Below are 24,679 nucleotides of genomic sequence, written 5' to 3' on the forward strand. Positions count from 1 at the left end.
TTTATAATCACACTATCTGTCATCACCCAAATGAGGATGGGTTCCCTTTTGAGTCTGGTGCCTCACAAGGTTTCTTCCTCATGTCGTCTGAGGGAGTTTTTCCTCGCCACCGTCGCCACAGGCTTGCTCATTGGGGATAAATTAGGGATAAAATTAGCTCATGTTTAAAGTCTTTAATTCTCTGTAAAGCTGCTTTGCAACAATGTCTATTGTTAAAAGCGCTATAAAAATAAACTTGACTTAAATATCACGCCTACCAATAAACACTCTTCTTGCACTTAGACCATCTACTGCCGTCCATCTTGCAGTGTCCTGATCCCCAGATCGTTAGCCCAGCCACATATAAAAATTTGTTCTCCTCCATGCTCTTCCAGGTTTCCATCTGTTTGTCCATGTAGAACGATGTCTGCAGCACCAGGTAGTTTGAGATGTCAAGGAACTCAATGGATGGATAATATTCCAACTCATAGGAAAAATCCTTCTTTGTTAGCGTGTAAGGATCTAATCCCATTGAGTGGTTTCTGTATCCACTTCTTTTGAGTGTATTTCTTGCTTTTAACAACTTGCTTGTTTGCTGAACACAAACATGGTGATAAGTTCTTGTGTTAATGGACCAGACTCCACTTTTGGATCATTAATCCCTTTTGATTGAGAATGCCCTGCATGCATGGTTTTATGTTGGCTTCTGGAACATTCATACAGTTTTAAATACAAAACCCACAATTAAAAACAGCTTGTTTTTATTGCACTTATTTAATTCCTGGACTCCCATCTGTAACAGGGAGTGATGCTGCATTCCGTTAATACACTTTACAATAGATTATTAGATTCTAATAGAATAGATGAGCCAAAATAATTGGGGATCTTTTTTAATGGACCTCGACTTGTTACAATATGAATAGGTGGGCCTCAAAACAGAAAATGTTGAAAATCCCTGACCTAAAGCACATTAGCAGATACAGTTTGCATTCAAAAGCAACTGGATCTGATAGTGAATAAAAATATTAATCAGAAGAGCTCTCATTTACACACCATACTGAAAAAAGAATTTCAAGGTTGTATTAATGACTTTTTAAATCCTATTCAAGATTAAATAGTAATTTCCCTGCATGTAACTATGGATTCCTGAATGAATCCTAACTGATATGCAAATTTATTTGGCCTCTTTTTAATATCCTTCACTGATGCATTCATGAACTTTTTACAGGTCTTCTTCTATTCAATCTTATAGTGAGTGTAAGTTAAGTTTTTATTTCAATCTTACTTCCTTTTATGAGGAAACAGATGTAATACCAAACTCTCCCAGTATCAAGAAGTTCTCAGCTGCTGACTTACTTTTCAGGAAATAACATCTCTGCACTCATTGCCTCATAAAATCTTTTTCAGATGGTGAAATTTTGACATACTGTGTACAGAGTTCTGAAAAGTACAGACTTTCCTGAAATGACATGTCCTTCTCTTTTTCAAGTGAAAACGTGCCATAACATACAGTGCTCAGCGTAAATGAGTACACCCCCTTTGAAAAGCAACATTTTAAACAATATCTCATCTCATCTCATCTCATCTCATCTCATCTCATCTCATTATCTCTAGCTGCTTTATCCTTCTACAGGGTCGCAGGCAAGCTGGAGCCTATCCCAGCTGACTACGGGCGAAAGGCGGGGTACACCCTGGACAAGTCGCCAGGTCATCACAGGGCAAACAATATCTCAATGAACGCAAACAATTTCCAAAATGTTGACAAGACAAAGTTTAATATAACATCTGTTTAACTTATAACGTGAAAGTAAGGTTAATAATATAACTTAGATTACACATTTTTCAGTTTTACTCAAATTAGGGTGGTGCAAAAATGAGTACACCCCACAACAAAAACTACTACATCTAGTACTTTGTATGGCCTCCATGATTTTTAATGACAGCACCAAGTCTTCTAGGCATAGAATGAACAAGTTGGCGACATTTTACAACATCAGTCTTTTTCCATTCTTCAACAATGACCTCTTTTAGTGACTGGATGCTGGATGGAGAGTGATGCTCAACTCGTCTCTTCAGAATTCCCCAAAGAAAATAATTTCTTTACACCACAAAGGTGAAGGCTACAAGAAGATCAGCAAAGCTTTACTTATCAGTCAGAATACTGTAGCAAAAGTGGTACAAAAATTTAAGAAAGATGGAACTGCAACCATCTCACAGAGACGTCCAGGTCGTCCACAGAAGTTAACACCTCAACAGGAGCGTCTTCTGATGAGAAGGGTTGAAGAAAATCGGCATGCAAGTTCATTGCATTTATCTAAAGAAGTAGAAAGCCAAACTGGGGTGACTATTTCCCGTGACACGATACGGCGTACACTGCAGAGGAATGGCATGCATGGATGCCGTCCACGAAAGAAGCCTCTCCTAAAGCCCAGGCACAAAAAAGCCCGCCTAGATTTTGCCAGGGCCCATGCTGACAAAGATGAAGACTACTGGGACTCTATACTCTGGAGTGATGAGACCAAGATAAATGTTTTTGGAACTGATGGCTTCAAAACTGTATGGTGTCGCAAAGGTGAGGAATACAAAGAAAAATGCATGGTGCCTACAGTGAAACATGGTGGTGGCGGTGTCCTTATGTGGGGCTGCATGAGTGCTGCTGGTGTTGGGGAGCTGCATTTCACTGATGGCATCATGAATTCACAGATGTATTGCTCTATACTGAAAGAGAAGATGCTACCATCGCTCCGTGCCCTTGGTCGTCGTGCACTTTTCCAATATGACAATGATCCTAAACACACATCTAAGGCCACGATTGGATTTCTGAAGAAGAACAGGGTGAAATGATTCAGTGGCCAAGTATGTCTCCTGATCTGAACCCAGTCGAACACCTATGGGGAATTCTGAAGAGACAAGTTGAGCATCACTCTCCATCCAGCGTCCAGTCACTAAAAGAGGTCATTGCTGAAGAATGGAAAAAGATTGATGTTGCAAAATGTCGCCAACTTGTTCATTCTATGCCTAGAAGACTTGGTGCTGTCATTAAAAATCATGGAGGCCATACAAAGTACTAGATGTAGTAGTTTTTGTTGTGGGGTGTACTCATTTTTGCACCACCCTAATTTGAGTAAAACTAAAAAAACGTGTAATCTAAGTTTATATTATTAACCTTACTTTCACATTATGAGTTAAACAGATGTTATATTAAACTTTGTCATGGCACGGTGGTGTAGTGGTTAGCACAGTCGCCTCACAGCAAGAAGGTTCTGAGTTTGAACCCAGCGGCCGTCGAGGGCCTTTCTGTGTAGAGTTTGCATGTTCTCCCCGTGTCTGCGTGGGTTTCCTCTGGGTGCTCCGGTTTCCCCCATAGTCTAAAGACATGCGGTTAGGTTAATATGGGACAGCCTTGGGCTGAGATGCCCTTGAGCGAGGCACCTAACTCCCAACTGCTCCCCGAGTGCTGTTAGCATGGCTGCCCACTGCTCTGGGTATGTGTGTGTGCTCACTGCTCGCATGTGTGTGTTCATTGCTTCAGATGGGTTAAATGCAGAGAGGAAATTTCACAAGTGTGTGATGAATAAAGTTGTGCTTTCTTTCTTTCTCTTGTCTTGTCAACATTTTGGAAATTGTTTGTGTTCATTGAGATATTGTTTAAAATGTTACTTTTCAAAGGGGGTGTACTCATTTACACTGAGCACTGTATGTTCTCCATGTCAGATCATACGTATGATGAACTGTTTCTATCGTTATTGATAGAAACAGTTCATCATATGTATAATCTGACATGGCGTATAATCTGACAAGCTCTAACGCTAGACCTGTGATTTAAAGAAAATTACTACATTCTGCTTATGTCATCAATCAACATGACTGTGCAAAACTGCATAAACTGAAAAGTAAGTTTGATATTTATTCTGGGCATTAACATGGACAAACTTATTTTGATTCACGCAATAGACACAATTCCTCTGTAATATCCCACTTCTGCTGACATACTGTACATATTCCCATGTTTAGATCGTCCATGTTTTTTATGTCATACTGCGATGCTTTGATGGTAGGCCACTTGATGTTAATCAGAAGGGAAATGAAAGCCACTGCTCCAAGATTATATAACGGACTCAAATTAAATTAGTTGAAGCAGCCACTTGAAATCAAATATCATAATACTTGCATGACACAGAGACAATACCTGTGGCTTCTGCTTCAAACTTTGAAGCAACACTTCAGTCATTATGATCATAATGTACACTTTGTAAAGACTGTATCAGGAATTTTTATGCAGCAATTAATTTGGTCCCCGGTTAGCCTTATGCGAGCTGCTCTCAAATGAGGAAGTAGAACCTCTGTCTACTAGTTCCTCTTCTGAGATGGCAAGAACTAACAACACTATTTCTGAAACCAGGGTTTCCGTTTCAACATTGTCAGTTTTCTTCAGACAACAGCCCAGTCCAAGGGCTCAACTTATTGGCTTTCATCTGCACAGTAAAAGCAGGACATTTGGGAGTTTGAATTGTAATGTATTATTGTCTAAAGGAAGTGTAATAAGCCACACGTTAACACACTACTTATTTCAAATGATTCACAAAACAGTGAATATCATTAGAACGATAGTATATGCTAAATTTTATCAGTCTGGATAAATGCATCAAAAATATAAATAAAGCATTAGAAATAATCTCATCTCATCTCATTATCTCTAGCCGCTTTATCCTTCTACAGCGTCGCAGGCAAGCTGGAGCCTATCCTAGCTGACTACGGGCGAAAGGCGGGGTACACCCTGGACAAGTCGCCAGGTCATCACAGGGCTGACACATAGACACAGACAACCATTCACACAAACATTCACACCTACGGTCAATTTAGAGTCACCAGTTAACCTAACCTGCATGTCTTTGGACTGTGGGGGAAACCGGAGCACCCGGAGGAAACCCATGTGGACACGGGGAGAACATGCAAACTCCGCACAAAAGGGCCCTCACCGGCCACGGGGCTCAAACCCGGACCTTCTTGCTGTGAGGCGACAGCGCTAACCACTACACCACCGTGCCGCCCCTGAAATAATATGGGACTAATATAAATAAAACATTGTGAGCCTACAAATAAGTAGTCTACGATAAAAAAGCATCTTCTACGAGGTGACAAAACTCTCAGAATAACTGTTTCCTATCTTAAACGACTTCAAATGTAATTAGTCAGTGTTTTTTTTTTTCTTTTCAGAAAAGTAGATAAAAATCTGAACATTACAACTGAGTACAGTGCCCTCCACGTTTACTGGCACCCCTTGCAAAGATCAGTAAAAAGGGTTAGAAAAAAATCCACCTATTGGTTAAGTCACTTCATCTCACACTGAAAAAAAAGAGAAAAATCCAACCTTTATTTGAAATAAATTTATTAATATAAAAACAAATCCCTCACCAAGAAATAATTATTTTCAACAAAAACACATCACAATTATTGGCATCCCTGCATTTAATACTTTGTACAAATTCCCTTTGCCAGTAAAACAGCACTGAGTCTCTGATAACATTTTACAAGGTTGGCGATACAAAGCAGGGCATCTGAGCCCATTCCTCTTTACACAATCTCTCCAGATCATCCAGGGTCTGAGGCCCTCTCTCGTGCTCTCTCCTCTTCAGCTCATCCCACAGGTTTTCAATGAGGTTCAGGTCAGGGGACTGAGATGGTCATGGCAGAAGCTTGATTCTGTGGTCAGCTAAACATTTTTGTGTTGATTTGGACATATGCTTCAGATCATTGTCCTGCTGGAAGATCCAATGATGACCCAGTTTTAGTTTCCTGCCAGAGGCAGCCAGATTTTGATTTAAAATTTCCTGGTATTTCATGGAGTCCATAGGGGTGTTCACACGGCAACTTTTACTCCGGTGTAGCACCGGGGCTGCCCCGGTAGAGCGTTCACATGGTACAAAGTTATACCGGTGTAGCCCCTGAAAGCTGCTTAAACCAGTGCAAATCTAACCCTGCTCGGGAGGTGGTTTAAGAAATTTACTCCGGAGTAAATGCTAGTTTGTGGGGCAGCACCAATATAAAATGGGACGTCTGAACGCTACAGGGGTAGACTCACTACACGTGAGGAGAGTTGATTACATACGGGCATTGCATAATTTGCATCCTGGTATTTTGCGCTTCCAAAATGGCGAATATCAACAACAACAGAACTGCGTGTCTTCCAGTGTTGCCAGACTGGGTGGTTTTAAGTGCATTTTGGCAGATTTGAACATATTTTGGGCTGGAAAACGTCAGCAGTATCTGGCAACACTGGTGTCTTCATCCACGTTGTTTTCCCGGCGCTTGGTGATGCCATGACAACCGGGAAAAGGAAGTTCATTTTCACGCATGCGCATATTTCATTTCCGCATTATTACTATCGTATAGCACGGTCGCAAAAACTGCCGTGTGAACGCAAGTGGGGCTGCACCGGTGCTAACACGCTTCTCTCTAGTAAGCAGGTTTGTGACGTGTGAACGCTCCACAAAATTTACACCGGTGTAAGATATATCGCAACAAAATACATCGGTGCAGCATCAATGCAAATATGTACCGTGTGAACACCCCTCATGATGCCAGGTACACTAACAAGGTTTCCAGGGCCTTTGGAGGAAAAACAGCCCCAAAACATGACAGAACTTCCACCATAGTTTACAGTTGGGATCGGGTTCTTTTCATTCTAGCCATCCTTCTTTTTACGCCAAACCTACCTTGAGTGTTTATTGCCAAAAAGCTCCGTTTTTGTTTCATCAGACCAGAGAACATGATTCCAGTCAAAGTTGTAATAGCGTTTCACAAACTTTAGGTGCTTACGTTTGTAGTTAACTGACAGAAAAAAGTTAAAAAATTTTTTTTTTTAATTTAATTACATTTTTTTTCCTGGCAAACCTTTAAAATAATCTGTTGGTATGGAGGTGGCATATGATGGTTGTTTTGGAGACTTGGAAACCACAAGATTTGACATTTTCTTGTAATTCACTGACAGTGATATATATATATATATATATATATATATATATATATATATATATATATATATATATATATATATATATATTTTGCCTCTCTTACCCTCCTGCTCACTGTACATGGGGGCAAAATAAACTCAGGTCCTCTTCCAGGCAAGTTTGTAACAGTTCTAGTTGATGTCCACTTTTTTTTTTTTAATTATTGCCCTATCAGTAGAAATTTTCATTTTCAGGTGAGTAGCTATTTTTTTTAGAACATTCCCTGACTTGTGAAGGTCAACACACTTCTCCCTCATTTGGTTTGTGTGTTCTTTTTTCTTTCCCATGTTGATGGACGACTAAGGGAATCTGGTCTCTGTGTCACCTCGCATTTGTACCCCGGTTAATCATGAAGCCATGGATTACAGCTTGAAAATTGGATTTTTCTCATTTGTTTCGGTGTGAGATGAAGCTGCTTCACCAAGAGGTGGAGTTTTTCTAACCCTTTACTAATTTTTACAAGGGGTGCCAATAATTGTGGCATGCCCTGTACTTAAATATAGTATTTTAGGAAACTAGACAGTAGTCTAGTCAAGAACCCCTCCAGCAAATGGCTCACAGAATTGCTTTTTAGTGTAGGACATTAAGTGATGACATCAAGAACCACTCCTGATCCTGTTAGGCTGGCAGCAAATGGAGATAGGGAAAACGAGAGATAATGCGGCATCAAGGCGTTCTGAGCTAGACAATAGCCTACTAATTAATGGATCATGTTGCAGATCAATGGTTTAACTCTTTACAGGACAAACAGTAAGTGCTCCATTAACACAGTGTGACTGATAGCTACAGAATCACATAATTTGAGCTACTATTAGAAAGCCTTTCAAATGCTTTTCAGCTTCTCATATGAAACACGTAGTGTGCTTTGTAGGTCAAGCGGTTGTTATGCTTTGGGTCAGAATATGTTAGGAACAGAACACTGGAAGAAATACAGCGACATTGCAACATGATAAAACATGACCACACACAATGTTTTTACAAATAAAACATGACCACACACAGTGTTTTAGCAAAACATTCAGATTTGAAGCATAAAGCAAGGTCACATGGGAACGTAAACGCTGGATTTACAGCGATGTGTTAACACCCATCCATTATCTGTAACCGCTTATCCTGTGCAGGGTCACAGGCAAGCTGGAACCTATCCCAGCTGACTATGGGCAAGAGGTGGAGTACACCCTGGACAAGTCACATAGAGACAAACAACCATTCACACTCACACCTACGGTCAGTTTTCGAACCAAGAACCTTCTTGCTGTGAGGCGACAGTGCTAACCACTACGCCACCGTGCCACCTGATGCATTAACAGTGTTCATTCATCCTTAGTAACTGCCTGGTCAGGATTGCAGTGGTTTAAATTAGGGTGGTAGTTTGTTTAGCCTAAAGTTTGGGGAATATCTCATCTCATTATCTCTAGCCGCTTTATCCTGTTCTACAGGGTCGCAGGCAAGCTGGAGCCTATCCCAGCCGACTACGGGTGAAAGGCGGGGTACACCCTGGACAAGTCGCCAGGTCATCACAGGGCCGACACATAAACACAGACAACCATTCACACTCACATTCACGGTCAATTTAGAGTCACCAGTTAACCTAACCTGCATGTCTTTAGACTGTGGGGGAAACCGGAGCACCCGGAGGAAACCCACGCGGACACGGAGAACATGCAAACTCCACACAGAAAGGCCCTCGCCGGCCACTGGGCTCGAACCCGGACCTTCTTGCTGTGAGGCGACAGCGCTAACCACAACACCACCGTGCAGTTTGGGGACTATAAGCAACTAAATTAATTAGAGAATGTCACAGGGCAGGTAAAACAACTGTACTAGCAAAATTTTAAAAACAGTCCTGTGCATGCCTCTATTTCACAACACAACACAAAACAAAACCCGTCTGCTTCATGCCACACACACTTTGGGTTTAAATCCTAAAACAGATACAGGTATGAATATCTGAAGCTATGCAGATACTGTCTGGACAATGCCATTGCATTACACCCCTACTATATGTGGGGACCAAGGTTCAATCCTGAGGCATGTTCACTCTATCTGTGTCGAGACTTGAATGTGCTCCCTGTGCTTGCATAGATATTCTCCGCTAGGTGTGAATGTGTGTGTGATGCCCTGTAATGTGAAGAATTTTTTCTCTTCAACAAGTTTGGTCATGTGTTATGGCTTCACACATATTTAGGATGTGATATTTTGATCAGCCAGTTTCAGTTTCCTAGTGGGTGGCATTATTACAGTATTTCTAAATTCAGAGATTTTAGTTCTAGTCAGTCCTGCCTGTGTTGAGTCATCTGTGAGCTACACTGCTTTTTTTTTATTTTTTAGATTCCTACACAGTCTCATATATGTTTTCTTAGACCTCATCTCATCTTATTATCTCTAGCCGCTTTATCCTGTTCTACAGGGTCGCAGGCAAGCTGGAGCCTATCCCAGCTGACTACGGGCGAGAGGCGGGGTACACCCTGGACAAGTCGCCAGGTCATCACAGGGCTGACACACAGACACAGACAACCATTCACACTCACATTCACACCTACGGTCAATTTAGAGTCACCAGTTAACCTAACCTGCATGTCTTTGGACTGTGGGGGAAACCGGAGCACCCGGAGGAAACCCACGCGGACACGGGGAGAACATGCAAACTCCACACAGAAAGGCCCTCGCCGGCCACGGGGCTCAAACCCGGACCTTCTTGCTGTGAGGCGACCCTGTTTGCTGATCAGTTTCTGTTTGCTGATACTGCTTAAAAGTGGATAATATAAACTGGGGTTAAGTGGGAAATCATAGGTTGATCAACATTGTTGCATTTGTGGTCTATACTCATTTAAGACTGTATAAAGGTGCACCTGTTATAACCTAACAGTACCAAAATTTATGGTACATCATGTACTATTGCAATCTTCATACTCATAACTTCTGCTTCTTCCGGCTGCTCTCGATAGGGGTTGCCGCAACAGATCATCATTATCCACATATTTGATTTGGCATCTTTTTAAAATTTATTTATTTTTACACCAGATGCCCTTCCTGACACAGCCCTCCCCGATCTATCCGGACTTGGGACTGGCGCTAAGTATGCACTGGCTTATGGAACCCCAGTGGCTGGGTATTTTTACCTAATCTACATGTCTTTGACCCGAGGGGGAAACCAGAGCACCTGTAGGAAACCCATGCAGACACGGGGTGAACATGCAAACTCCACACAGAAAGATCCCCGTTGGCTGTGAGGTTCAAACCCAGAACCTTCTTCCTGTGAGGCGATAGTGCTTACCACTGCACCACTGTGCCGCCCTCAAAGCTAAGGTTTCAGAAAATAATATGGTGTAAACTGAGTAAAAAAATTAATTAATACATGGCAAGTTTTCAGTCTGGACTGTTGGGGTCTACATCCAGTTCGCGTCTGTTTAAGACCATGCTTTCTGGCTTTACAATGTTAAGTGACTGAGATAATCAAGGGATGGGCTGAAAACCAGTGCTTGTCTCAGAGGAATATTACTATATTCTTCATACACATACAGTGGCATGCAAAAGTTTGGACACCCTTGCTGAAAATGTCTGTTACTGTGAATAGTTAAGTGAGCAGAAGATGAACTGATCACCAAAAGGCATAAAGGTAAAGACGAGACATTTCTTTTCAGCGTTTTATGCAGGATTTGTGTATTATTTTTGTTTTGTACAATTGGAGAGTAAAAAAAGAAAAGGAACACCATGCGAAAGTTTGGGCACCCCAATACATTTGAGTTCTCAGGTAACTTTTACCAAGGTTCCAGACCTTAATTAGCTTATTGAGCTGTGGCTTGTTCAAATTCTTCGTTAGGAAAGGTCAGATGATGCAGATTTCAAAGCTGTATAAATTCTCTGACTCCCCAAATTTACCCCTAAAATCAACAGACATGGGCTCCTCTAAGCAACTCCCTAGCATTCTGAAAAATAAAATAATTGATGCTCACAAAGCAGGAGAAGGCTACAAGAACGTAGCAAAGTGTTTTCAGGTAGCTGTTTCCTCAGATCGTAATGTTATTAAGAAATGGCAGTTAACAGAAACAGTGGAGATCAAGGTGAGATCTGGAAGATGAAGAAAACTTTCTGAAAGAACTGCTCGTTGGATTGCTAGAAAGGCAAATAAAAAACCCTGTTTGACTGCAAAAGACCTTCAGAAAGATTTAGCAGACCCTGGAGTGGTGGTGCACTGTTCTACTATGCAGCGACACCTGAACAAATATGACCTTCATGGGAGAGTCATCAGAAGAAAACCTTTCCTGTGTCCTAGCCATAAAATTCAGCGTCTGAAGTTTGCAAATGAACATCTAAATAAGCCTGATGCATTTTGGAAACAAGTCCTGTGGACTGATGAAATCAAAATAGAACTTTTTGGCCACAATGTGTAAAGGTATGTTTGGAGAAAAAGGGTACCAAATTCTAGGAAAAGAACACCTCTCCAACTCTGAAGCATGGGTGTGGCTCGATCATACTTTGGGGTTGTGTTGCAGCCAGTGGCACAGGGCACATTTCATTGGTTGAGGGAAGTATGGATTTGAAGAAATACCAGCAAATTCTGGAAGCAAACATCACACCACCTGTAAAAAAGTTGAAGTTAAAAAGAGGTCCTACAATAAGATGATGATCCAAAACACACCTCAAAATCTACAATGGAATACCTCAAGAGGCACAAGCTGAAGGTTTTGCCCTGGCCCTCACAGTCCCCTGACCTAAACATCATTGAAAATCTGTGGATAGATCTCAAAAGAGCAGTGCATGCAAGACAGCCCAAGAAACTTGTAGAACTGGAAGCCTTTTGCAAGGATGAATGCGTGAAAATCCCCCAGGTAAGAACTGAAAGATTATTAGCTGGCTACAAAAAGTGTTTACAAGCTGTGATACTTGCCAAAGGGGGTGTTACTAAGTAGTGACCATGTCAGGTGCCCAAACTTTTGCTTCAGGTCCTTTTCATATTTTGGTATTTTACACCTGTAAATGATGGAAATAAAAATTTAATCTTGCGGAAAATATTAAAGAAATGTGTCACCTTTACCCTTATGCCTTTTGGTGATCAGTTCATCTTCTGCTCACTTAACTATTCACAGTAACAGACATTTTCAGCAAGGGTGCCCAAACTTTTGCATGCCACTGTACGTATATCCTGTGTAACCTAGATGGACAGTTCTAATATGGTCTCCTTGTCTCATCACAGCTAAAAAATGGTTCTATTACCAGTTTGAAGAAAACAACAACAAATTGCACTAATACTGAAACTCAGGGACCCAGTAACGCTATTTTATTTTTTAGAAGAAGCCTTTATTTGTCATATGCACACTCAAGCACAGTGAAATTCATCCTCTGCATTTAACCCATCTGAAGCAGTGAACACACACACACACACACACACACACACACACACACACACACACACACACACACACACACACACACACACAGAACAAAGGGCAGCCATACTACAGCACCCGGGGAGCAGTCAGGGGTTAGGTACGGTGGGGCGGCATGGTGGTGTAGTGATTAGCACTGTCACCTCACAGCAAAAAAAAAAAAGGTTCGGGGTTCAAACCCAACAGCCGACGGGGGCCTTTCTGTATGGAGTTTGCATATTCTCCCCATGTCTGCATGGGTTTCCTCCAATTTCCCCCATAGTTCAAAGACATGTGGTTAGGTTAGCCACATGGCTGAAGTGCCCTTGAGCAAGGCACCTAACCTCCAACTGCTCCTCGGGTGCTGTAGTGTGGCTGCCCACTGCTCTGGGTATGTGTGTATGCTCATTGTGTGTGTGTTCACTGCTTCAGATGGGTTAAATGCAGATGAATTTCACTGTGTATCTGACAAATAAAGGCTTCTTCTCAAGGGCACTTCAGCCAAAGGCCACCCCATGTTAACCTTAGTCTTTGAACTATTGAGGAAACCGGAGCACCTGGACGAAACCGACACAGACACGGGGAGAACATCCAAACTCCACACAGAAAGGCCCCCTATGACTTCTGGTTGCGCAATGTAGGGGACAGCCACGCAGAAAGACAGCGCCTACATTTTTTGTCATCTTATTTGCACAATCCGTGGATTCATCCCAGTTTGCCACACTAATTGGGCACAGATAATTTATACTTTGGTTTAAATCGAGTTGGAGCCTAATGTCGAGCTCTCAGCGTCAACCAAAAGAAAGTGCTGCAACTCAGGCAGTTTCTGCGGCTAAGATGGCAGATACACTAACTGTTAATAGCCTAGTGCAGGAACTTGAGAAAAGCAGGGAAAGTCTGGCTGCGGATCTGAAGATATATCTTTCAACATCTTTGGAAACCTCCCTCGCTCCTATACGGACATCTCTGGACACCATAAGAGCTGCCTTGGACTCGCATAACCAAAAGATAGCAACCATAGAGAACACGCTTACTACCCATAGCGATGAGTTAGCCGAGCTAACAATGAGACTGGATCAACTTGAAAAGGCGAATGCTGCACTAGCGTCCAAAGCAGAGGACCTTGAGAATCGATCCAGACGACAGAACCTAAGAATCGTTGGCCTACCTGAGGGGGCTGAAGGAGGCTTGCCTCTAGACTTCGTCTCACAGCTCCTGCATGAAGTAATCGGAGAGGAGATATTTCCAAAGCCACCGGAGCTTGACAGAGCACATCGTATACCAGCACCAAAGCTGACCCAGGGGCAACGTTCACGGGCGATCATTGTTAGATTCCATTGATTTCAGGACAAGGAGCGTGTTCTTCGTTGGGCCAGATTGCAGAAAGGGGAGATAAAGTTCAACGACAACAGGATCCTGTTCTTCCCTGATATGAGTGCAGGTTTGGCCAAGCAACGGGCAGCATTCAGAGATATCAAGGCTAAACTCCACAAGGCTGGAATTATGTTTGCACTTCGCTACCCAGCTCGCCTGTGCATTACCATTAATGGGAATAAACATCACTTTGACACCCCAGAGGCGGCAGAAACGTTCAAGCAAGTTAAAACCTCTGTGACCAATACTGCTGAAGATGATTAGTGCTTGTGGACATGGATCAGAGACGGTTTATTGTGACTAAAGAGGTCTGTGTTTCTCAATATTTGTTAGGTATGTTCCGGAGAAATGCTATGGCCTTAAAGTGACGTACATTTTCTAACACTAGGTGGACTGTTTGCTAACATGACATTGGTCTCAGCAACAAGTGACTAATTTGTTTTTATGTTAAGACTTGTTTTATGTACTGACTTGGACTTCTGAAAGATTAACGGTGAATTTTGTATTTAGGTAAACTAGGGGAACTTGTAATTGTATCATGTGCATATTTAATAGAATGTGTTCGAATATGCAGGAGCTCTCTTGATGCTTTTAAGTTTTGGTTAGACACAAACGTTGCGTTAAGTGTTGGAAGTGCCATTGGAAGAGGGACCTGCAGCTCGCTTCAAAGGAAGGACGAGCATAGGACTTTAAACCTAGCAGATTGTTCTAATGCTGCTGCTTAATTCAATGTTACTTTTTTTTTCCCCTTCTGGGCTGGAGATTGGGTGGTGGGGGGTTACATTGGTCTCAGTCATAATACTTATACTGTTAAGCAAAGTACGATTTTACATGAAACATTATCTATGGAGTTTGCATGTTCTCCCTGTGTCTGCGTGGGTTTCCTCCGGGCGCTCCGGTTTCCCCCACAGTCCAAAGACATGCAGGTTAGGTTAACTGGTGACTCTAAATTGAGCGTAGGTGTGAATGTGAGTGTGAATGGTTGTCTGTGTCTATGTGTCAGCCCTGTGATGACCTGGCGACTTGTCCAGGGTGTACCCCGCCTTTCGCCCATAGTCAGCTGGGATAGGCTCCAGCTTGCCTGCGACCCTGTAGAAGGATAAAGCAGCTAGAGATAATGAGATGAGATGAGATTATCTATGGAATTTAATGTGTTTTTCCAGAGATTATATCACTAGAATCCCATGATTAATACAAATACTGGTTATGGGTTGGAAAAGCTACATGTCAAATTCATGTCATGGAATGTTAGAGGGTTAAATGGTCCTGTTAAGAGGGCAAAAGTGTTCCAGCATATCAAACTGCATAGGGCAGATATTATTTTTCTTCAGGAAACCCACCTTAAATTGAGTGATCATACAAGGCTTAGGCGCCCATGGGTGGGACAAGTATTTCATTCTTTATTTAACTCAAAAGCTAGAGGGACAGCTATTTTGATTTCTAAAAAGTTACAGTTCATTCCCGAAAACATAATACCTGACCGTAATGGGCGCTTCATTATTGTCTCGGGAAGACTTTTTCATTTACCAGTCACACTAGTGTGTGTGTGTATGCTTTCAATGTTGATGATGATAAATTTATGACCACACTTTTATCTTTAATCCCAAATATGGATACACATTATTTAATTTTTGGGGGAGATCTAAATTGTGTTTTGGACACTCAGTTGGATCGCTCCAGCTCTAGGGTGACAAATCTATCAAAAATGGTGATGACATTGAAATCATTCATGGAAGACTGTGGAGGTTGCGATCCTTGGAGATATTTACATCAAAACACTAAGGCATATTCGTTCTTCTCACATGTACACCACGTATTCAAGGATAGACTATCTCTTTATTGATAAGATATTGCTGCCTTCTGTGCACTCTTCTGAATATTCAGCAATAGTAATTTCAGATCATGCTCCTCTCTTGCTTGACCTCAGATTTGACTCTCTGGCAGCTGGAAATCCACAGTGGAGACTTAACACATTTTTACTGTCTATAGATACTTTCTGCACTTCAATAACTCAAGCAATAGAGGAATTTTTAAGTTTTAACAATTCAAATGAGCTCAGTCCATCATTACTATGGGAAGCCTTGAAAGCTACTATTAGAGGAAGAATAATTTCTTATTCTTCTTATCATAATAGGCTGCGCAGAAAGACAAACCGATATAATTGAAATGATATCTGAAATTGATAGACAATATGCTATAGCTCCCACTCCAGAGTTATACCAACAAAAAGTGAACCTCCAAACCCAGTTTGATCTTTCTTCTACAGAGAAGGCAGAGCAAACAATACTGAGGTCAAAAGGGAAACTTTATGAATATGGCGATAAAGCCAGTCGCCTGCTGGCTTTCCAGCTCAAACAACAAGCAGCATCATGACATATCCCTCAGATCTATGATAATTCTAATAGTATTACAACATGTCCCTTAAAAGTTAATGCCACCTTCAAGTCATACTACTCCAAACTCTATACATCTGAGCCCCCCCCCCATACAGACATAAACATGGACACATTTCTAAATAGCATAGATATGCCAACCATTGATATGCTAACACGAATATCACTAGACCAACCAATCACACTGGGAGAAATATATAGTGGTATAAAGGAAATGAATAATGGTAAAACCCCTGGACCAGACGGATTCCCGTCTGAATTCTATAAAAAAATTCTCAATACAGCTAGCTCCATTACTACTAGACATGTTTAATCATTCTCTATTCCTGGGGACTTTGCCAAATACTTTAACAGAGGCCACTATTTCAGTCATTCTCAAAAAAGACAAAAACCCTGCAGAATGCAGTTCCTACAGACCCATCTCTCTTTTAAACGTTGATGTTAAAATACTTGCAAAAATTCTGGCAAAAAGGTTAGAGCCATACCTCCCCGCCATCATCTCTGAGGATCAGACCAGCTTCATTAGAGGGCATCATTTGTTCTCAAATATACGGCGTCTGATAAATATAATGGGGCGGCACGGTGGTGTAGTGGTTAGCGCTGTCGCCTCACAGCAACAAGGTCTGGGTTCGAGCCCCGTGGCCGGCGAGGGCTTTTCTGTGTGGAGTTTGCATGTTCTCCCCGTGTCCGCGTGGGTTTCCTCCGGGTGCTCCGGTTTCCCCCACAGTCCAAAGACATGCAGGTTAGGTTAACTGGTGACTCTAAATTGACCGTAGGTGTGAGTGTGAATGGTTGTCTGTGTCTATGTGTCAGCCCTGTGATGACCTGGAGGCTTGTCCAGGGTGTACCCCGCCTTTCGCCCGTAGTCAGCTGGGATGAGATGAGATGATAAATATAATCTCTGCACCATCTACAGCAACAAAGCCTGAAGTAGTACTCTCATTAGATGCAGAAAAAGCCTTTGACAGGGTTGAATGGGGGTACTTGTTTAAATTTCTGGGAAAATTTGGGTTTGGGGCGGCACGGTGGTGTAGTGGTTAGCGCTGTCGCCTCACAGCAAGAAGGTCTGGGTTCGAGCCCCGTGGCCGGCGAGGGCCTTTCTGTGCGGAGTTTGCATGTTCTCCCCGTGTTCGCATGGGTTTCCTCCGGGTGCTCCGGTTTCCCCCACAGTCCAAAGACATGCAGGTTAGGTTAACTGGTGACTCTAAATTGACCGTAGGTGTGAATGTGAGTGTGAATGGTTGTCTGTGTCTATGTGTCAGCCCTGTGATGACCTGGCGACTTGTCCAGGGTGTACCCCGCCTTTCGCCCGTACTCAGCTGGGATAGGCTCCAGCTTGCCTGCGACCCTGTAGAAGGATAAAGCGGCTAGAGATGATGAGATGAATGAATTTGGGTTTGGTCAAAAATTTATTTCTTGGGTGCGCTTGCTTTATACCTCACCTCAAGCTCGTGTCCACACAAACAACTAATACTCATCATGTTTTTCACTGTCCCGTGGAACTCGTCAAGGCTGTCGCTATCACCTTTACTATTTGTGCTAGTCATTGAACCCTTAGCCATTAAACTGAGAACATCAGCACATCTGCAGGGCATATGGCGAGGAAATGTGGAACATTGTATTTCCCTGTACGCAGATGATCTTTTACTTTACATCACAGACCCAGTCATTTGTGCTAACAGAATAATTCAGATCTTGGATGATTTTGGCACTTTTTCAGGGTACAAAATCAATCTCCAAAAAACAGTGTGTTTCCCAATTAATGCTTTAGCAAAACAGCTTAAACAGAGACAGATACCCTTCCATCTCACTTCAGACAGCTTCAGATATTTGGGGATTAACATTGCCCATTCATTTCAGGATCTACAGTGGTGCTTGAAAGTTTGTGAACCCTTCAGAATTTTCTATATTTCTGCATAAATATGACCTAAAATATCATCAGATTTTCACATAAGTCCTAAAAGTAGATAAAGAGAACCCAGTGAAACAAATGAGACAAAAATATTATACTTGGTCATTTATTTATTGAGGAAAATGATCCAATATTACATATCTGTGAGTGGCAAAAGTATGTGAACCTTTGCTTTCAGTATCTGGTGTGACCCCCTTATGGAGCAATAACTGCAACTAAACATTTCTGGTAACTGTTGATCAGTCCTGCACACCGGCTTGGAGGAATTTTAGCCCATTCCTCCATACAGAACAGCTTCAACTCTGGGATGTTGGTGGGTTTCCTCACATGAACTGCTCGCTTCAGGTCCTTCCACAACATTTCGATTGGATTAAGGTCAGGACTTTGACTTGGCCATTCCAAAACATTAACTTTATTTTTCTTTAACCATTCTTTGGTAGAACGACTTGTGTGCTTAGGGTCATTGTCTTGCTGCACGACCCACCTTCTCTTGAGATTCAGTTCATGGACACATGTCCTGACATTTTCCTTTAGAATTCGCTGGTATAATTCAGAATTCATTGTTCCATCAATGATGGCAAGCCGTCCTGGCCCAGATGCAGCAAAACAGGCCCAAACCATGATACTACCACCACCATGTTTCACAGATGGCATAAGGTTCTTATGCTGGAATGCAGTGTTTTCCTTTCTCCAAACATAACACTGTTCATTGAAAGCAGAAAGTTCTATTTTGGTCTCATCCATCCACAAAACATTTTTCCAATAACCTTCTGGCTTGTTTACGTGATCTTTAGCAAACTGCAGATGAGCAGCAATTTTCTTTTTGGAGAGCAGTGGCTTTCTCCTTGCAATCCTGCCATGCACACCATTGTTGTTCAGTGTTCTCCTGATGGTGGACTCATGAACATTAACATTAGCCAATGTGAGAGAGGCCTTCAGTTGCTTAGAAGTTACCCTGGGGTCCTTTGTGACCTCACTGACTATTACACGCCTTGCTCTTGGAGTGATCTTTGTTGGTCGACCACTCCTGGGGAGGGTAACAATGGTCTTGAATTTCCTCCATTTGTACACAATCTGTCTGGCTGTGGATTGGTGGAGTCCAAACTCTTTAGAGATGGTTTTGTAACCTTTCCCAGCCTGATGAGCATCAACAATGCTTTTTCTGAGGTCCTCAGAAATCTCCTTTGTTCGTGCCATGATACACTTCCACAAAGGTGTTGTGAAGATCAGACTTTGATAGATCCCTGTTCTTTAAATAAAACAGGGTGCCCACTCACACCTGATTGTCATCCCATTGATTTGAAAACACCTGACTAATTTCGCCTTCAAATTAACTGCTAATCCTAGAGGTTCACATACTTTTGCCCCTCACAGATATGTAATATTGGATTATTTTCCTCAATAAATAAATGACCAAGTATGATATTGTTATCTGATTTGTTTAACTGGGTTCTCTTGATCTACTTTTAGGACTTGTGTGAAAATCTGACGATGTTTTAGGTCATATTTATGCAGAAATATAGAAAATTCTAAAGGGTTCACAAACTTTCAAGCACCACTGTACATAAACTTAACTTTGCTAAGCTACTAACCATGGTGAAAGCAGATCTACAAAAATGGACCAAGCTGCCACTGTCATTGGCAGGCAGAGTGCAGACCATAAAAATGAATATCTTGCCCAGGTTTTTGTTTCTTTTTCAATGTCTTCCACTCTTCCTGACCAAAACATTCTTCCAACAGCTTGACAAAATTATTCTTCCATTTTTATGGGCGGGAAGGGTGGCAAGAATAAGGACGAGTGCTCTGCAGGCAGTGAGATGTGAGGGGGGACTGGGCCTCCCTAATTTTATTTTTTATTACTGGGCAGCAAATATACATAAAATACTCAGCTGGAGATATGAGGAGGATTTAGATTGGTGTAAAATGGAGTCTCTCTCTTGTCATACTACTTCACTTGTAGCCTTGACATGCTCCCCTCTACCTATCCCAGCAAGAAATTATACTTCTAATCCAGTGGTTTTGTCAACTTTGAAAATATGGACACAGTTTCGCAAACACTTTAAATTATAAGATCTTGCCGTCTTTGTACCATTATGCAATAATCATTACTTTTTGCCCTCCAAGCTTGACTCTGCATTTACACATTGGAATTACAAAGGTATCAGGTCATTCAGAGAATTATTTCTTAATGGCACATTTGCAGATTTCAAAACCCTATCATGCCAATATGACCTCCCCCAAAACCATTTTTTCCGTTATCTTCAGCTTCGCAGTTTTGTTAAAGACCATTGCACTACATTCCCATATCTGCCCGATGATACATCATCTCAAATTCTAGATAAACCACTTAATCAGATGGGGCTAACATCCAAGCTATACACTTTCATTCTGAAATCTGACCCTTCACCTCTTGACAAAATCAAACATGAATGGGAGACTGAGCTGGAAGTCCAGTTTCATGATGAATGGTGGGATAAAGCCAAACTACAAGTCAATCACTCTTCATCCTATGCCTGTCTCAACCTAATACAGTTTAAGGTGCTACATAGGATGCACTTAAGCAAAGCCAAATTGGCAAAATACTTTCCTGGTACTAGTGAAGCCTGTAATAGATGTGCCTCTGTTCCATCACATCTTGCCCACACCTTTTGGTCCTGCTCAAAGTTGATAGGTTTTTGGAAGAACTTTTTCAAAGTCATGTCTGAAGTTTTAGAGATTGAAATAGAACCTTGTCCACTTATTGCTATTTTTGGAGTCCCTTTGAATTATCCTAAATTCAGCATACAAAAGTTGAACGTGCTATCATTTGCCTGTCTAATTGCCCGTAGATGTATCCTCCTACACTGGAAGTCACCAATTGCCCCAGGACAACACGCTTGGATAACTGATGTGATGTCATTCCTGAAATTGGAAAAGATAAAATTTTCTCTAAGAGGATCAACTGAGAAGTTTTACATTACATGGCAGCCTTTCCTCTCTTACACTGTAAGAAGTGATTTTGGAGAGTGGTAAATATAATCTATGCAAACCAGATAAAATTTACTCGATTATTGCAGTCAGCCAAGGAATTATAAAGTAATGGGTAAATTATACATATGCTACCTATTCATTAACAGCAACAACCGTTACATGGTAAAATACGGTAAAATATACCCCAAAGCCGTGAGTCCTGTGCTCCAAATTGCGCATGCGTCAGACCGCGCGTTTGAGTGAGCGGGACAGGGAACTCTCGGACTGCCATCTTCCTCTCTCCGGCTGTTAGTTTAGTGAGTTATAAAACAGGTTCATTACTTGAAATGTTGTGTGAAGATGTTGTACTGCACTTTATTTTGTGTTTTTTGATCATTTGGTGCATCATTGCTGCATATAAACAAGGCGGTTCAGTTATTTGTTGTATAAATGCACCTGGACTGCAGATTTGGTCAGTCCAGAAACAACACTTGAAGCTGTTAGTTAGTGAGTTATAAAACAGGTTCATTACTTGAAATGTTGTGTGAAGCTGTTGTACTGCACTTTATTCTGTGTTTTTTTTAAATGATTTTATGGATGGGCGGCACGGTGGTGTAGTGGTTAGTGTTGTCGCCTCACAGCAAGAAGGTCCGGGTTCGAGCCCCGTAGCCGGCGAGGGCCTTTCTGTGCGGAGTTTGAATGTTCTCCCCGTGTCCGCGTGGGTTTCCTCCGGGTGCTCCGGTTTCCCCCACAGTCCAAAGACATGCAGCAGGTTAACTGGTGACTCTAAATTGACCGTAGGTGTGAATGTGAGTGTGAATGGTTGTCTGTGTCTATGTGTCAGCCCTGTGATGACCTGGCGACTTGTCCAGGGTGTACCCCGCCTTTCGCCCATAGTCAGCTGGGATAGGCTCCAGCTTGCCTGTGACCCTGTAGAACAGGATAAAGCGGCTACAGATAATGAGATGAGATGAGATGAGAGATTTTATGGATTAAAAACATTGAGATGATGAACCATCTGAAAGTCTTTTTTTTTGGGGGGTGGGGGGGGGTGGTGCATATTACCTTCTCCGAATAAGTAATGGTTACTAAGTGATATTAATTACCTTTGATTAGTAATTATCAGGTATTACCGACTAGCAAACAAGAGATAATTTTACCCAATTTCAATGAGAAAGTAGCTGTTGAATAGATACATAAATGTGAGGTAAATTTTACCCAATTTATTTAAGTATTTCATAGCTTTTTATTTCAGTTATTTTATACTCAATATATGGAATTAAATCTACCCCAAACAAGTCAATGCAAATTGTTACCTCAGATTTATTGGGTAAATTCTATAGGTTACTTTTTTCAGTGGTACTTAATTTCAAATAGAAAACATTAGACCAGAACAAACTTAAGACAGTAACACTCTTCATGCTCTTTGCTCATCTCATCTCATTATCTCTAGCCGCTTTATCCTGTTCTACAGGGTCGCAGGCAAGCTGGAGCCCATCCCAGCTGACTACGGGCGAAAGGCGGGGTACACCCTGGACAAGTCGCCAGGTCATCACAGGGCTGACACATAGACACAGACAACCGTTCACACTCACATTCACACCTACGGTCAATTTAGAGCCACCAGTTAACCTAACCTGCATGTCTTTGGACTGTGGGGGAAACCGGAGCACCCGGAGGAAACCCACGCGGACACAGGGAGAACATGCAAACTCCGCACAGAAAGGCCCTCGCCGGCCACGGGGCTCGAACCCGGACCTTCTTGCTGTGAGGTGACAGTGCTAACCACTACACCACCGTGCTGCCCCATGCTCTTTGCTTTAGTATGGAAATAGACCAATGTGGGTGGTGAGGGTGGGTAGGGTTTCTTTTCTTTTTTCTGTATAATTGTCAGTTTTTGCTTGTTGTCTGATGGTTTATGAAAAAAATAGGACATGCCCATTCCTGTTTTTTGATATGCACACTGAAACTATGTCCTAATAAAACAAATCATTAAAAAAAAGAAAGAAAGGCCCCCTGTCGGCTACTGCTTGAACCCAGAACCTTCTTGCTGTGAGGCGACAGTGCTAACCACTACACCACCCACGGTAGCGTTAATCTCATGATCAAGGCATGCTAATCTTAACATATCTTCTCACACACGACATCTGCGTCTGTTCTTTTTTTTTTTGAACCCTTTCAGCAGGGCTCCTGCTGTAACAGTGTGCAAAATATGTAATCCTAAGTGAAACAGAATGATCCTGTAACAGGTGGAAGATTCATTCATTCACCATCAATAAAAAGAAGGGAACACCACCACCACCACCACCACACCCCAGCTTGCTTTACTCTGGCTGTCTGAATCGGAATAAACAGCTTTTCAGTATGGCACCCTGATCACGTGACTTGATTCTGTCTCACACTTGCGTGTTTTCACGGTTTGAGAGGATGTGGTGCGAGATCGCTGACTGTCACATCGGGCACAGTGTTCATGTGACTGACAGGACGTGTAAAAAGCCTGAATATGCCGCAGTTTCGTTTAGGCTGCTGAATGTCTCAAATCACCACGCAGCCAAGCCTGCTGTCGAGTGCAGCTTACGTCATCATGACACACTGGCACACGGGGCTTAGAGAGAGAGAGAGAGAGAGAGTCGCTATGACGTTCAGTATAAAAAAAAAAAAAAAAAAAATAAATAAATAAATAACGTTGAAAGAACACCTATGGTGGTTATATGGGTTCCGAGCTATTTAAATAAAACTCTTTTTTTTTTTAGCATTATATCCAATGCTGCCAGTGGTGTTAGAGCGCACTGAGCTCAGGTTTGTCCTTGGATGTACAGAGTGTATGATGAGGATCTGGCAGCATTACTGAACATCTCAAGCACATTCAATCACCTCACACTGAATGAGTGACCCATAATGGAAGGTGCATGCGCAAGAACCATAAATGAGCTGCGACTCACTCTGCGTATCCTGTGCGCCAGGGCAGCTTGGCGTCTCTCCGGACTGTAATGACGGGCCGGGATGCGTGCTCGGCCGCGTACTGCACCACCTCCGAGCTCAGCTCCAGAAAGTCGGGCCGCGCGTACGGGAAGCGCGGGGGTAAAGAGTCCGCTCCGCTCTGCTGCTGCTGCTGTTGTTGCGGGTGATGATGATGGTGGTGGTGGTGGTGTCCGTGCGGAACAATGCCACCCACCAGCGAGGACATGGCATTCTTCACTTTGCTAATCATTGCGGTGCGGTGTGAAGAAGAGCGCGCCGAGCGGAACTCAATGCGCCAGAAAAGCTAAAAGCGGCGCAGCGGGCGAGGCGCGGTGCAGGAAGCCAGCTCTCCTGAGCTCGTGTGACGTTCTAACATACCACGATCTCCTCATAGCGGAAAAAAAAAATCCTTGCCTGATCGAGTATGAGTCGTCCGAGATGCACAGAAGTTCTGCATGTGTTACGGCGTGTGCAAAATCAAGGGAGGGGGACCTGGAGTATGAGGCAGTGACGCTGCGACGTGAACAATCGCACAACAGGAATAATAATAGCCTCAAAGCAACAAGGTTCTGGGTTCGAACCTAGGACTTTTCTATGTTGAGTTTGCATGTTCTCCTCATGTCTGCATGGGTTTCCTCCCACAGTCCAAAAACATGCGGATTCGGTCAACTGCCTACTCTAAATTTTCCATAGGTGTGAATGTGACTGCGAATTTGTTAACACTGGACA

The 24,679-nt window shown here is 42.4% G+C and overlaps 1 protein-coding gene across 1 annotated transcript in view; it reads right to left on the reverse strand.

The window, feature by feature from the left end:
• Positions 1-24,469, reverse strand: part of ppm1j (protein phosphatase, Mg2+/Mn2+ dependent, 1J) — a 60,965-nt gene extending 36,496 nt beyond the window's left edge. Inside the window, exon 1 of the mRNA XM_060919460.1 lies at positions 23,932-24,469. Within this exon, the coding sequence (XP_060775443.1) occupies positions 23,932-24,200 (269 nt within the window). The 5' untranslated portion in view covers positions 24,201-24,469. The remainder of the gene's footprint in view (positions 1-23,931) is intronic.
• Between the last annotated feature and the right edge of the window lie 210 nt (positions 24,470-24,679).

This window comes from Neoarius graeffei, chromosome 4 (assembly GCF_027579695.1).
Source record: "Neoarius graeffei isolate fNeoGra1 chromosome 4, fNeoGra1.pri, whole genome shotgun sequence".
In the NCBI taxonomy this organism is placed as follows: domain Eukaryota; kingdom Metazoa; phylum Chordata; class Actinopteri; order Siluriformes; family Ariidae; genus Neoarius; species Neoarius graeffei.